The following is a 16,048-nucleotide window of genomic DNA, read 5'->3' as shown; positions in this document are numbered from 1 at the left end:
CCACAAGCTATGATATACGCAGACTGGATTTACGTTTTTGGGTTGCAATAAGTAAAGGGGCTTATGGGCCAAAATGAACGAAAAATCAAGTAAACCCTGACATAGGTCCTAGACGCTGCGTGTTATGTACCTACCGTCCTCACAGAACTCCCCGCTCACTCCTTGGGGACAGCGGCACTTTCCGGCGATGGGGTCACACGTTCCCCCGTTTTTACAGTTACATTTCAGGCTGCAGTTCAGACCGTAGGTACCCTCCGGGCAAGCTGCATCCCCAAAAGAAAGGAAATATATCACAGATTAACATCAATAAATCATCACCGCCACTTCCATGCAAAACCGAGAGGTATAACTCAACCACCGTGTAATCGGGTTCTGTAATCTGGTCTTCTTAATTCTTTATTTATAGGAAAGTCAGAGAAAGGAAATTTGTTCATTTATCAACGTTTGCAAACACAAAACAAGACTTCTAGAGTTTCTGTCATTAAAGCCATGGTGTAGTACACTGCAACAGACGGAGACATGGGTCCCTTTATGCCCCTGAAGCAAAATAAACTGCAATGAACCAACAAATGGGGAGGTAAGAGGGGAACAGTCCGGAGAGCGGAATGTTCAGTCTACATTAAGTTCACTACAACAGTCACAGAATCCAGGGTCCGTTCATTCAGAAGCCAATTAACCAATCAGTAATGTCTTTGGAAAATGCTCTCACTTCCTATTGACAAGTGCCGGGGTACTACACAGAATCCAGACTCCAACCCAGATATATTGATTTCTAGCTCTGTGGAAGCCACGATTTCCCTCTGCAGCTAGATATTTCCGCAGCAGGATAATATGACCAGACATATAATATTTAGGTAAAAGGCAAATAGGTGAAAGCACCATATAAAAATCCTGCACTTGACCTTGGAAACTGGAGCACTCAGAGGAAACCTCACGTAATCTGTACACCTCCAGCATAGAGGGGGAACTAATAGAAATTTTTTAGGTTTTACCAATCGACTAATACTAAAATATGTCCAGGTAATCCTTCCGTACTGTCAGCTATGGCTGTATTTACCAAATAGCCAAACTAGGCACTTGCCTAGGGCAGCACAATTTAAATGGCTGCATATAAATGGCTTTATGTTGATTTTATTTTTAGAGTTTTCCTTTAATGTTACTTATTTATGCTTTGTTTTTTTAAAATATAACCATTTACCAATAATTAACTTTTTCCCAGCATAAGGACATCAGCACAAACTCAAAACACAAGGGTAGCACCATCGCTAAGCTAAGGTACAGCACGTGCTCGTACAGCTGTTTTATATCAGTCATACACCAAATTTCACTGCAAGGCTTCAGAAAAATCATAGCCAGAATCATCCTGCAGGAGCTGCTACATTTACATATATCCACATATTAGCCTGTAATTATTACCATGTGTCCCGAGATTGCTTAGGGAGCGAACACAGGTGCTCGAAATCTTGCAACCTGGGAAATATTGTCCAAAACATGCTAAGAAAGAAAGTATATATATATATATATATATATATATATATATATATATATATATATATATATATGTATTTATGACACTTGGCTGTGATTCAGAGACATTCATTTAAACTGAAAATGTTTGGTAGAATATACATATATCCATCATGTGTGTGTCTATTACAGCATGGGGGGCTGAATTAGCCCTCGTAAAAGTGCCAGAGATAATTTATGGAGTAGAAAACGCCCGCTCCGCAGCGTAACAACATGTTGAACCTACTGTGCGTCTCGTGTTCTGCTGGGGCAGATACATTTGCAGATCAATGTGGCCACATTTGTGGAGGAGTCTGGCGGAGTGAAGGTGTACCTGGAAAGGTGCAAATACAATACAATGCACAGAGCATTGTGTAAAAAAATAATAATAGATTAAACAACTAGTAACTTCCCTTCTCCCCGAAAACTTCAACCAGCCCCTGTTTCTAGCCAGCCTGTGACATTTTCCACCCACTATAACAGTGAGTCCCAGGGATGGTCAGCACAGGGCTAGTGCCTCTATGAAGTAGTGAAGGAGGGCACAAAAACAGTGTACCCCTCTACCAGGTGACAATTACTGGTCCTCTTCCGGTACACTGTACCGGCTGTATAGATTTGGATGATTAACATTGAACACTACCAGCAGACAGCCATAGGTTTGAGAAAGTAATTGTTTCATTGTTCTGGTTTTAGACTTGGTCATGAGACATAGTAGGTTTTGCTTGGCAGGAAAAGATGAGCAGAAGGCCTTCAGAAAATGGCAAAGCTTGTCAAAGAGCAGGGATGGCTTTGAAGACAAGGTTCCTCTGTATTTTCACACTTTGTTGACCAACCAACAGTCCTGGTCAAAAGAAAAGTAATAGCAAGATATTGGCTACCCCCGGACCTCCTCAAGGCTCAGGAGTAGACGTGACACCTCTAAACATGACCTCTCTACTCAACCTTTCGAGATGTTTGATGAAACTGGAGCCCAAATTTTTGAGTAATATCGGGTATGTATATAGAGATGGTTTGTAATAAATAAAATAGGGAATAAGGTAAATTTTATTACAAGATCCCAAAAATTTTAGCTAGGTTTGACTCCTTAAGGTGGAAAAATTCCACCAAAATGGTATATTCAAGTTGAGTAGAATTTACAGGTAATGTAGGAGTCAACGGTACCACCTGGTTGGGAAACCGATTATTGATTCAGAATTTGAGACTTCAAGAAAATAATCTTGACGTTATTTTATTACAGAGGGCAAGTTAGAGGCAAGGCTCGTGGAAAAGATCTAAGAGACTGTCAGCTGGGGAGTTGCCTATGGCATTATCTTTGATACCTGGGTTTGGCTGCTTATCATATAGCATCCAAACTAATATACAAACCGGTAGTTCTCGAAGTGGAAATTTAGAAGTGGTGGTATGTAAAATGTAAGTGACTGTAATGTGATAGTGATACAATGAAGGCAGTAGGAAAAGTGGCGGTATGACGTACCTCTGTATACCTCCCACTACCACCACTATATATATATATATATATATATATATATATATATATATATATATATATATATATATAATGTAAGTGACTGTAATGTGATAGTGTTACAATGAAGGCAGTAGGAGAAGTGACGGTATGACATACCCCTGTATACCTCCCACTACCACCAATATATATATATATAATATAAGTGACAGGAATGTGATAGTGATACAATGAAGGCAGTAGGAGAAGTGACGGTATGACATACCTCTGTATACCTCCCACTACCACCACTATATATATATATATATATATATAATGTAAGTGACTGTAATGTGATAGTGTTACAATGAAGGCAGTAGGACAAGTGGCGGTATGACATACCTCTGTATACCTCCCACTACCACCACTGTGTGTGTATATATATATATATATAATGTAAGTGACTGTAATGTGATAGTGATACAATGAAGGCAGTAGGAGAAGTAACGGTATGACATACCACTGTATACCTCCCACTACCACCACTATATATATATATATATATATATATATATATATAATGTAAGTGACAGGAATGTGATAGTGTTACAATGAAGGCAGTAGGAGAAGTAACGGTATGACATACCTCTGTATACCTCCCACTACCACCACTGTGTGTGTATATATATATATATATATATAATGTAAGTGACTGGAATGTGATAGTGTTACAATGAAGGCAGTAGGACAAGTGGCGGTATGACATACCTCTGTATAGTGGTCCACTTTGACCTACGCAAACCACCAAAAACATTTGTGTATGATTTGGATTGCACACATCTATTGTATATTATACACATTATTACATTGCAGTAAAGGGAAAGACCTCTATTTTTCTATTCCCTTCCTTCTTCTAGCCCCAAAAAGTTGCTGCCTTAGACAACTGCCTCACATCCCTCTTAGCTGAAACCTAAAGGGCTGACAGAGTGCAGCCTTTCATTGGCACCACTGCCCATATCTACAGTAAGTGACGGAAAATCAGGAATATGAGGGAATGGGTCCAACTAGAGCATATAGGAACCGGAGCACAAACATCTGGGAGTCATTTAAATACGATCCAAACTACGTGGTTAAACCACGCAGCTTCCATAACATGTAGTCTTATTTTCTAAAGGAAGCATGTTAACGTTTACACATCAACGGAAAATGCTCACGCTAAAGTTACTGTAATTTGTTGCTAATCCTGCCAATTATTTCAAATATGCAAATTGTTTCTAATAATCACAAACGGTGCTTGGCAATGTGATATGAGACAATCAAAGCAAACACTTGTCTCGGGAATTAATTTATGATGGATGAGTTTGTTGTACATGAATCACACACACAATGTAACACCGGCAAAGTCTGACTTACGACCTAGGTCTGTTGTCCTAAGTCAAGTGTAATTACCACCAAATACTTCCTTTCTCTTCCATACTAATCCTATTATTTACTTACACAGTTTTCAAGCAGGAAAAACATGTGAAAAAAAAAAAAAGGTTGTAAAAAGCTAAAACATTTTCTCCTTCAAGCAAAGAATAAATTAAAAGTTATGTTCTTGGATGAACTAGCAGTGATGTTGCCTTAGAGGATTATTAAATGTAAAATGCAGTTAGGATTATGCAAAATAAACACTAACAACTAGTATAAGACAAAATTTAAGGTATTAAAATGTTTCAGAGAGAAGTTTTATCTCAAGGCTCTAACTACTTCTAGCACAAACAGCATTTTATAGAGGGTCCCGAGGTGGACGCCTGTTGGATGGAATTTATGCTTAAATCTGCCCGTAAAAGTAGTGTATTCCCACCGATCTGCTGAGTTGGAGGCACCGTAGTGATACGTCTAGTTATGTACCTGTAGGATATGTTTCAGGCCCACATTCACCCACATACGCATAAGAGAAGCTTGTTAATATTTATTTTGATAACGAAGAATTGTGAAAAACACATTTGCTATTAGGTCTGATATAATACAGCAGATATAATCTTTATTTTTCCGTAAGAACATACTTGCCAACCTTTAAAAAGTTAATTCCGGGAGATCCCGGGCAGGGCGCGTGTTTAGAGGGGCGAGGCGCGGTCAATCGTGCCATTTTGGCCCCGCCCCCAATGACAAAATACCATTTTTGTAGTGGGAGCGGGGCCAAAAATGACGCGATGCACAGAGAATCGCGTCATTTTGACGAGCAAGTTGCCGTATGCGGGATACTTGCCTGCTCTCCCGGGAGTCCGGGAGACCTACCCGAATTTCGAGTAGGTCTCCAGATGCTGCATCAGCGCATCTTCATGCGCTCTCATTGTACGCACTGCAAACTTTAATGATCTAAGCCAGGCCTGTCCAACCTGCGGCCCTCCAGATGCTGTGAAACTACAAGCCCCAGCATGCTTTGCCAGTAGACAACCTGTTGATAGCTGGAAGGGCATGCTGGGACTTGTAGTTTCACAACATCTGGAGGGCCGCAGGTTGGACAGGCCTGATCTAAGCTACGCAAACTGGCGCAGGTTTAAGTCACCATCAGGCTGGGAGTGATAGAATTAGAAAATTGTAATCGCTCCACTTGACAACACTGAAGTTTCAAGAATGAGTACAGAAAAATAAAAAAAGTCACCCAACTAAAATATTTCTATTGGCACGGACAAAACTTTACATAACTCCTTGAAACCTGAACCCCAATACCACAAAGAGGCAGCTTTCCTGGAGAACGGAGCGGGAATCTTGTTTTAACAGCGAAAAATAAAATGAAACAGGAGAAGAAACGTCTCGAAATATAAATATAATCAGCATTTTATACAAATGCTTCAGAAATCTGCTCCATGGATCAGCTTAAAACATCATTATATCTATTCTTAAAATAGAAATTGTAAAGGGCTTTGGAAGCCGAGCCAGGTATATTATGTCAACTGCAATCCAATGTTGGATTTAAATGTGACAAGTCATGTGGCTGTACAGCCAAACCAAAGCAATATGATGATTTAAATCAGCATTGTGCCCAGACGTCCACAAACGAAGGACTTGGCTTCCACGGGTGCAGATTATTAAGTACACTGATGATGTGGCGCTCTCGTACCGCACAGGATATGAAACAAACGGCTAACAAGAAACGTTACAGCCAATAAAACAACGTTACACAGCTCAGCATGGAGGTTGGAGACAATCAATGAAATGTAAATACAAAAAACATCAAAGACGCATTGATATAACAAGCAGTTGTGTGGTGGGACAGTCGTAACAAATAATGGGGTCTATATATGAAGTCCTAAACAACGCGGAAACTGCTTTATACCCATGTTTAAGGCATTTTTAAGTAAAACATGAATTTAAAAAAAGTCCAACGCAGGAGATATAAGATATATCCGAGATATCGCCTGCATTAGGCAAAGTGCTGAGCTGGTTGCAGAGGAGGGTCATTTACAACGCATAAAATATCCGCCACGCAATGCAAAACCTCCAAATGTTCCACCCTGCTCCTTTGTGCAAGTGCACCTAGATTTTCGTCAACGTGCGTAGCTTTGCAGAGCGAGACAAAACGTATGTCCTTCTTATTTTAAGTGTGCTGTGAAATAGGCGCTAGCTCATTAATAGCGCTCAATTGCTCCCAGGCTGAAGCTCCCTCCCCTGTCACACAGGAGATATAATGTTGCATGCCATGTTTTCTGCACATAATTGCTGCCACGTGACAATGGAGGAGCATCCCGCCGTTATTTCAATGTTTCGGCGTAGCAGCGATTGAGGGCTGTGATAGCCAGCGCTTATATCCCCAACAACACTCCTTAAAGCTGGATCCAAATCCAAAAACATTGGGAACCACTGAAATAGATTCAACAAAAACAATGGGGCCAAACTTCATAAAACTGCTCTAGGGATGAGCAGACAATTCAACACCATTTGGATCTTGTGGTCAAACCGCTTATTAGAGGCGTGAAGCACCAGCAATACAATTATCAAGTGTTAATTTATTCTGCTCTGTTTTGGGGGGGAACTCTACACAGAGAGTTTAAGGCCGAATTCTTGCAGAGAAAGGCGTTAAATTCAGTGACCAACTGTGGAGTGTGACAAATTTTCCAAAATAAGTTTGTTTTTTTTTTGCTTTGTTTTCAAACTGCGTTTATTTCTACTGTCAAGTTATTAACTGCATGAATGTGACACTTACATTACTTGTTGTAGATAGGAAATACATTTGGAAATGTACAATATCCCCGACCAATACTTACAAATAGTAACTGGTAACTGATTATTCTATTTGTATATTGAGGATACAACATTGAAGTAATGTTACAGGACTTACTCTGGTTGCATATAAGCCCGGTCCATCCTGCAGCGCATACACAGCTGCTCTCCTCCGTGTTACACGCTCCACCGTTCCGACACTCATCACATGTCAGGGTGCAGTCTGGGCCAAACGTGCCGTCAAAACAAACTACAAGTAGCAAACATATAACAGTTATAAAGCAACAGGTTAATATAGTGCTTTTTTTTTTTTTTTATTAAATAAAACAGGAACAATTGAAGTATGAGCCCTGTGACCCCCACATCTGTGTCACAGAGGAAGCTATCTGTGGGCTAAAGAAATATCCACCAAAATGTTCTCATAAACATTGCCTGCCAGCACCCTGTACAGGGGATGACTGGGCGTTAAGCAAGTGTGGAATAGGATTATAGTAGTTTGTACTGAAGTACAAATATGGCTTCCACCTACATAATGGCCACCTCCACTTCATGTAGGAGACAGCAGCACTATAGATACCGCTTTAGTTGATTGTGGTAATATCAGAGCGGAACATTTGCAATAACACTTTCATGTCACTCCCAGAGCTGTTCTTTCTAAGTTCTAGGTGTATATAAGCATCATTTCTGTGTGCCTAGGGGCATGATCGCTTTACACATGTGGACACGATCTCTGCCTACCTATGGGCATGACCTCTGTCTGTCTGTCTATGGGCATGACCCCTGTGTGCCTATTGACATGATTTGTGTGTGCCTAGGTGCGTGACTTCTGCCTGCTTATAGGCATGACCTTGGCGTGCCTACGGGCATGATCTCTCTCTCTGTCTACGGGCATGACCTCTGTGTGCCTATTGGCATAATTTTTGTGTGCCTATGGGCATGACCTCTGTCTGTCTGTCTATCTATGGTCATGACCCCTGTGTGCCTATTGACATGATTCCTGTGTGCCTAGGTGCATGACTTCTGCCTGCTCATAGGCATGACCTTGGCGTGCCTACGGGCATGATCTCTCTCTCTGTCTACGGGCATGACCTCTGTGTGCCTATTGGCATAATTTTTGTGTGCCTAGGGACATGACCTCTGCATGCAGACATGACCTTGGCGTGCTTATGGGCATGACCTTGACATGCCTACGGACATGACCTCTGTCTACGGGCATGACCTCTGTGTGCCTATTGGCGTGATTTCTGTGTGCCTACGGGTATGACCTCTGTGTGCCTAGGGGCGTGACCTCTGCCTGCCTACAGGCATGACCTTGGCGTGTCTATGGGCATGACCTCTGAGTGCCTACGGGCATACACAGCTATCTCTTACACCACAAGCAGTCAGCTAACACAAAACTAAGGTATCTGGCACAAGGTTCAGACTGGTGGGATAATGCCAAGAACGACATTGCTGCAGACCCACAGCACAGACAACATTTATAAAATACTTTTAGATGCGTTACATTACTATGTAATGTTATTTCCCCAGTACTACGAGTCTCTCCGATGCTTGAGGCTCAGTTATCCAACAGGCTGAAACAGTGACATTTTCTGGCTCAGCAATTCTAGTCCGTTACATTTCTGTCTCTCCCTTTATAGCCCATTACGTTGTTGGCAAATTTGTCTTTAGACTAAAAACTGTAAGTCCCGTGTATGGAGCTGCCCGGCTCTCGCTTCCTCCCTCATTTATTTTATATGAAACAAATGTGTTTGTGGGACATTGGATGGTTAACGGCTGTGTGTACAACTGTACGGACTTCGTTTGTGGGATCATTACGCGGATGTGGACTGATTGCAGGTCTGCGTACAGATAATTAGTATACATACTGTTCTCTATATTCATATGTGTGCATTTACCTGCCCTTATGGACCCCTCAACAACAGAATTATGTTTAATTTATAATCCATCATATATAGTCTAATTGATTGCCGACTGGCCGAAAATTCTTGTGATAATCATTGAGGACAGGGTTAAGAATGATTGTTTTACCCTCCCTGCCCCTCTGCCCCCCACTGGTGGCACCTCCCAGGCCTTTCCTTACCCTCCCCATGTTTCCTAAATCTGAGGTATAGGTACTAACTTGTGCTCATTGTCTACTGGCTTCCAGATGTAATAAAATAATGGAAAAATTAGCTTCGACATCCAGAATAAACAGTTAATCATTTATAATATTATTAAAACCATATGCAGTGTGTGAGAAAATTATATCATTTACCATTTAATTAAATAACACTTTCCATACGAGAGTCAGGAATCCTGTTGTGAGCTAACAATTGTCTAATTACAGTAATAACTGGTTAAGTGGATAAACGCTTCTGGGTCATTTCATTATGAGTGGAAACATTCTGCAGCAGTGAAAAATGTAACGTCGACGGTAGTAAAGAGAGAATCACGTTGGCATTGGTTACCGAAAGACTCGGAAAGAGTGTGCTCTCCCCTGGCTTCCGCCTCCTCGTCATACTCATCGTCATCGAATATTTGGGAGAATTCATCCTGCAGTAAAGTAACTTGCGGAAGGGAGTGTTGGATGGGACCTTGTACGGCTTCTGTTTGCTGAACGGCTAGGAAGGAAGAAAGAAGAGGAGTGATACATACGGTAAGCTAGCCTACATCCCGCCGTAGGCCTGGGGAGGCCGCCACTTTGACGGCTAAACAGTATAAAACATTCAGTATATTCATTTAATAGGAAACAATTGCTCACAAAAATCACTGGAGTTCATTTAAAAAGAGCGAATGGGAACTAAGCAACACAAAAGCATCTTTATATCCACCGTGTATCCCAATTTTAAATATAAGCTATTTCTTAATTTAAATTGGGCTTTTGACACATTCCTCAGGATTATGCCTGTCTAGAAGGCAAATCCACCAAACTATAAAACGGACAGGGGCTGGCTGGCCTGGGGGAGCTTTAGCCCCCCCGTGCAGTTCCCATAGTGGGCTACAATGGGCTGGGTCACTCGGCTACCTGCAGTTTTGTGACCTTTAAAATGTTCCCAATAGGCTGCTGAGCCTCGCCCCCCAGGGTTAAAATTTTCCAGCCAGCCCCCCCCCCATATAAATGGTGTGCTTACAATGGTTCGGCTATTAGCTACGACAGCAGAACAGGATGAGATGTAATGAAGTATTGCAATACATTACCGGTACAGCCTTTGCCGTCAGCGTTCAGCCTATACCCAGGGTTACAGCTACATAGGAAAGAGCCGGGAAGGTTCTCGCAGGCGTGCTGGCAGCCTCCGTTGTTTGCAAAACATTCATTCAAATCTAGGCAAAAATGTAACTGAATCAGTGGTGAACACATCCCGCAAAAAGAATTCCGTCAACGTGGAATTGTATAGACCATCAACGTTGATCTTATATTCATTCTAAACGTTTCCCAACACCACAGAGGACTGACATTGCTACCATGTGCCAACGTTTCCAGCCAGGGAGTGGAATTTTGTGAACCTGACATTTGGTTCTTTGTAGCTACCAGGGCTATATTTAAAATTGTTGGTGCTCTATAGTCTCACGGTCTGTGCGTACATACAGTTGTCTTAGATCAACAGTTTAAAGGTGTCACCTTCTCCCTCTTGAAAATGATGTAGAGATCTGTATTGATAAATTCTTTCATTGGCTTTTTAAAGAGGCTCACAGGCTCCTAAATCAATATGTGGCATCCACCAGGTGTTTTTATAGCTTTTGGAATAACAATAAGTTATAACAATTTGTAACAAATATGTATACACACTTCACACAATCTACAAACATATGACAATCTATTATACTAGTATACTAAGCGGTGAATGTATAATAACGTTCCTGTTGCAGGACTTTACCTAGCTCATATGTTACTAAACTATCTTGCAGAACTGAGAAATTACCAGACAGTCATTGTTTCTGACTCTAACTTATAATCACTTTATCTTGTCCCAAAGCCCATCTTTCAATCTAACTCACGTGTGATAACCCTCTCTCAGGATAGGTTGGGGGCAGGGCCGGACTGGCCATCTGGCACTTCTGGCAAATGCCAGAAGGGCCGATGGCCAGAAGGGCCGGTCCGCATGTCCGCCGAGCAGCAGCACCCTGCGCGCTGCTCGGCGGACGGAGAGTCAGTGACTGGCGACTATGTGAGTAATCACATGGGACGGCACCACGCCACAGGCGCCGTCCCATGTGATTACTGCATAGTCGGCAGTCATTGATTCTCCGTTGGCTGACCAGCGCGCAGGGTGCTGCTGCTGCTGGATGTAAAAAGGTAAGTGTCTGTGTGTGTAAGTAATAGTGTGGCAAACAGTGGGGCTGGCAAACTGGGGCAAACAAACAAACAGTGGAGGAAAAACAGTGGGGCTAACAAACAAACAGTGGGGCTAACAAACAAACAAATAGTGGGGCTAACAAACAAACAAACAGTGGGGCTAACAAACAAACAAACAGTGGGGCTAACAAACAAACAAACAGTGGGGCTAACAAACAAACAGTGGAGCTAACAAACAAGCAGTGGAGGAAAAACAGTGGGGCTAACAAACAAACAGTGGGGCTAGCAAACAAACAGTGGGGCTAACAAACAAACAAACAGTGGGGCTAACAAACAAACAAACAGTGGGGCTAACAAACAAACAAACAGTGGGGCTAACAAACAAACAAACAGTGGGGCTAACAAACAAACAGTGGAGCTAACAAACAAGCAGTGGAGGAAAAACAGTGGGGCTAGCAAACAAACAGTGGGGCTAACAAACAAACAGTGGGGCTAACAAACAAACAGTGGGGCTAACAAACAAACAAACAGTGGGGCTAACAAACAAACAAACAGTGGGGCTAACAAACAAACAAACAGTGGGGCTAACAAACAAACAAACAAACAAACAGTGGGGCTAACAAACAAACAGTGGGGCTAACAAACAAACAGTGGGGCTAACAAACAAACAGTGGAGGAAAAACAGTGGGGCTAACAAACAAACAGTGGGGCTAACAAACAAACAGTGGGGCTAACAAACAAACAGTGGGGCTAACAAACAAACAGTGGGGCTAACAAACAAACAAACAAACAAACAGTGGGGCTAACAAACAAACAGTGGGGCTAACAAACAAACAGTGGGGCTAACAAACAAACAGTGGGGCTAACAAACAAACAGTGGAGGAAAAACAGTGGGGCTAACAAACAAACAGTGGGGCTAACAAACAAACAGTGGGGCTAACAAACAAACAGTGGGGCTAACAAACAAACAGTGGGGCTAACAAACAAACAGTGGGGCTAACAAACAGTGGTGCTAACAAATAAACAGTGGGGCTAACAAACAGTGGAGGAAAAACAGTGGGGCTAACAACCAGACAGTGGGGCTAACAACCAGACAGTGGGGCTAACAACCAGACAGTGGGGCTAACAACCAGACAGTGGGGCTAACAACCAGACAGTGGGGCTAACAACCAGTGGGGCTAACAGTGTGGCTGTGGGGCTAATTTTGTGCATGTGTGGCCCCATGTTGCTATAGTGTACGTGCGTGTTTGGCCATGTTCATATAGTGTGCGCGAGCGCAGTATTTTAAATATAGCATGTGTGTGCGTGCGCGCAGTATTTTAATATAATATGTGAGAGAAGGGAGGATCTTAATATAGTGTGGGAGGTAGGATATTTAATGGTGGAGTGTAGGTGGGGGCTAATTATTTAAGGTGAGGTGAAAGAACCTTTAATTTAATGCTGGGGTGGTTTAGGGCTATCAATTGAATATGGGGCTGATTTTGGGGAGAAGGGCTATTTATTGAATGTGAATATAAATTATTTATTGTCGGGATTGGTTGTGGAAAATGGCTATATTTATTACATTTTAATGCTATTTAATTTATTGCTGGGACTGTTTGGAGGGAGGGAAATATGTCTTGAGTAAATGGGTATACTGTTAATTTTATGTTGGGGCTGGTTGGAGGGAAATTGGTCTACTTAATTAATGTGAATATTATTATTGTGGGGACTGGAGGGAGGCCTAATTATAAAACGTGAGTGCTATTGTTTTAACATTGGGGCTGGTTGGAGTTTTCTAAATCTCATGTACCCATTTTTTTTTTCAAAATAGGGCATCCAATATTCCAGGTTCGAGACAAGAATGAACTGAGCTAAAGAAACCATCTGCTACAAGTGGTGAAAGTGACCAAGACAGGTAGGAGAGAGCAGGACAGTCTGCCAACTGTCCTGAATCTGGTAGGGCAGTCCTGAATTTGGATGACTGTCTCCCTTAGTCAGGATTTGGTCCGACTGCAAGGACAGTTGGGAGGTATGTCCCGCTTCACAACGTACTGCTTGTGAAGGCAACGCTGTGTGCTTCTAACAGTAGGGCCTGTGTATTTGTCTAAAATGCTAAATGTAATGTATTATTATAATGTATGTATCAATGCCCCATGTTGGCCACACCCACAACACAATGAGGTCACGCCGTGTTCAGCGCCACCGCTACGCGGCGGCACATATTTTCATTCCTACTGGAACTGAGGTGGGCCTGTGTACCTTAAATGCCAGGGCTGATTTTTAGTCCCAGTCCGGCCCTGGTTGGGGGCATGGTCTAGCTGCAGGAGATAGCATGAAGTAAGTGGGGGTGTGGTAGGTTACCACTGAGGGTACAGCCATGACCAAACAATCTGAATATGTCAGACCCCCCAAAAAATGTGTTTATAGCCTGTACAGACTGATAGCAAAACACTACGTCTAACACACAGACTCCCCTGCGCTTGCACATGAAACAAATTAACTTTTCATTAAATTAATTTAATCAAATTAATTAATTACTTTAGAATGCCAGGAAACTGTAAGATTCTGCTCCAAAGAAAACAGTAATCAATAACGCAAGTTTTATTGAGGTCCTCAGAGCTTATTGTGTAATAAAGAATCCACATGCTTCCCCTAGGCCAGTCTACAAGAGTACATGTGATTTCAAAACAACTCCGTTTCCATGTGTTTTTGTGAACGCTTTAGATGTCCTGTTGGATCAACCTGCAGTTTAGCTTAAGACACCTTTTACCAAGTACTTTACATAGCTCACAGGTGAATTCCTTACCAGAACACCCACACCCATCTAGATCGAGCCTGTAGCCAGGGTAGCAGGCGCACTCGTAGCCCCCCACATAATTTGAACATTCTTGCTGACAGCAGGATGTGCCGGTGGAGCACTCATCAGTATCTGGAGAGAAAAGAAAATACAGTCCGTCATCAGACCAGAGAGTCCAGATTAAATTACACACCCTTCGTGTAGGAAGTAGGTGTGGATCAGTGGTTAAGGGCACAGACATTGAGATCAGAGGCGGAACTAGCGAGCTGTGGGCCCCGGTGCAGGAAAGCGGGCACCAGCTGCACCAATGTTAGTTCCACCACTGATTGAGATACCTGTCATTATCGAGAAAGTCCTTTATCTATTTCCTATCACCAGTGCTGGAAGGCTCATCTCTATCAAAAGTCTCTAAGTACCTCTTGTAAGAGAACGTGCAGTGTGGCAGCACAGTGTTTAGGAGAATGTTGGCACCCGGTAGGATGGTCGCCACAGACATCCAATCAAGTTCATGTCATTCTGTTTGACTTTCAGTCTTGACACCTCTGCCTGATCTCTAAGACATGATGCCCAGAGAATAAAACAGCGCAGAGCCTTTGGTGGTGATATACAGGAAACAACAGGGCACCAAGGGATACTAAGTAAGAGGAAGCAGTGAGGATACAGTATTAGGCAATGGGCCAAGTGGAAATTTAGAAGTGGTGGCATGAAAACTGTCATGGAAATGTAAGTGAATGGAAAGTGATAGTGTTAGGGCAGCACGGTGGCCTAGTGGTTAGCATTGGGGTCATGAGTTCAATTCCCGACCATGGCCTTATCTGTGAGGAGTTTGTATGTTCTCCCCGTGTTTGCGTGGGTTTCCTCCAGGTGCTCCGGTTTCCTCCCACACTCCAAAAATATACTGGTAGGTTAATTGGCTGCTAACAAATTGACCCTAGTCTCTCTCTCTCTCTGTCTGTGTGTGTGTGTTAGGGAATTTAGACTGTGAGCTCCAATGGGGCAGGGACTGATATGAATGTGTTCTCTGTACAGCGCTGCGGGATTAGTGGCGCTATATAAATAAATGTTGATGATGATGATGTTACCATGAAGGCAGTAGGAGAAGTGATGGTATAGCATACCACCGTATATCAGCCCACTTCCACGACGGGTAGTTGAGAAAATGCCCCTCAATAAACGTATCCTTTAAATGGGACCTGTCATCTGCACACAGTGGGGGCAGACATTTGGTTGGCTGAACCAAAATTCATGAGAAAGCCCCCCAAAATGTAACATGTCCCAGTGATGTCACTAGTACCTAGTGAACCGGTTCCACACTCAATATTAGATCGAGACCTAGAGGGCTTCTTCTATTGTGTCCTGCAACGGGTGAAGTTTAATATAACATGTCTTTAGAGCTGTCATTTCTGGATTTTCACATTTCACTTTTAATTTATTTGTAACCAACTAGTAATAGCTATAAGATACCTGTTCATGCCTAAACAAATATGCTAAGTAAATATTATCTTTAAAATATATTTTATCCCTCCCCTATATTGGTCCATCTTTTAAACATAACCCTCATGGCAGAAAGATGCTTAAATATTATGAGGTCATTTTTCAATGCATATTTTTAAACCAGCATTTCCCATTTATTTCAGTTGTTAATACAACAACAAAAAAACATTTTCATGCGCTTTTGTGACTTTCTGACAAAGATGTATTTTTGGAAACTGCACCACATTAAAACCACGGCCTGGCCAGGATTAAAATTGCACAAACTATCCCACGCGTAGAGGTTTGCATGTCTTTTATCCTGGCCTGTGAAGGTCTGCTGTAAATCTTGGCAGCGAGTATAGCT

At 42.3% G+C, this 16,048-nt stretch overlaps 1 protein-coding gene across 2 annotated transcripts in view; it reads right to left on the bottom strand.

The window, feature by feature from the left end:
* The window catches only part of MEGF6 (multiple EGF like domains 6), a 273,763-nt gene that overhangs the window by 70,571 nt on the left and 187,144 nt on the right, over positions 1-16,048 (bottom strand). For both annotated transcript variants that reach the window (XM_075190156.1, XM_075190157.1), the window contains 5 exons: positions 14,221-14,343; positions 10,337-10,459; positions 9,607-9,759; positions 7,275-7,406; positions 135-263 (listed from right to left, as the gene is read on the bottom strand). In XM_075190156.1, the coding sequence (XP_075046257.1) occupies positions 135-263; positions 7,275-7,406; positions 9,607-9,759; positions 10,337-10,459; positions 14,221-14,343 (660 nt within the window). The remainder of the gene's footprint in view (positions 1-134; positions 264-7,274; positions 7,407-9,606; positions 9,760-10,336; positions 10,460-14,220; positions 14,344-16,048) is intronic.

Source organism: Mixophyes fleayi, chromosome 11, assembly GCF_038048845.1.
Source record: "Mixophyes fleayi isolate aMixFle1 chromosome 11, aMixFle1.hap1, whole genome shotgun sequence".
Classification (NCBI taxonomy): domain Eukaryota; kingdom Metazoa; phylum Chordata; class Amphibia; order Anura; family Limnodynastidae; genus Mixophyes; species Mixophyes fleayi.
Note: the sequence above shows the minus strand (reverse complement) of the source record. Positions and strands in the feature narration are given on the sequence as shown.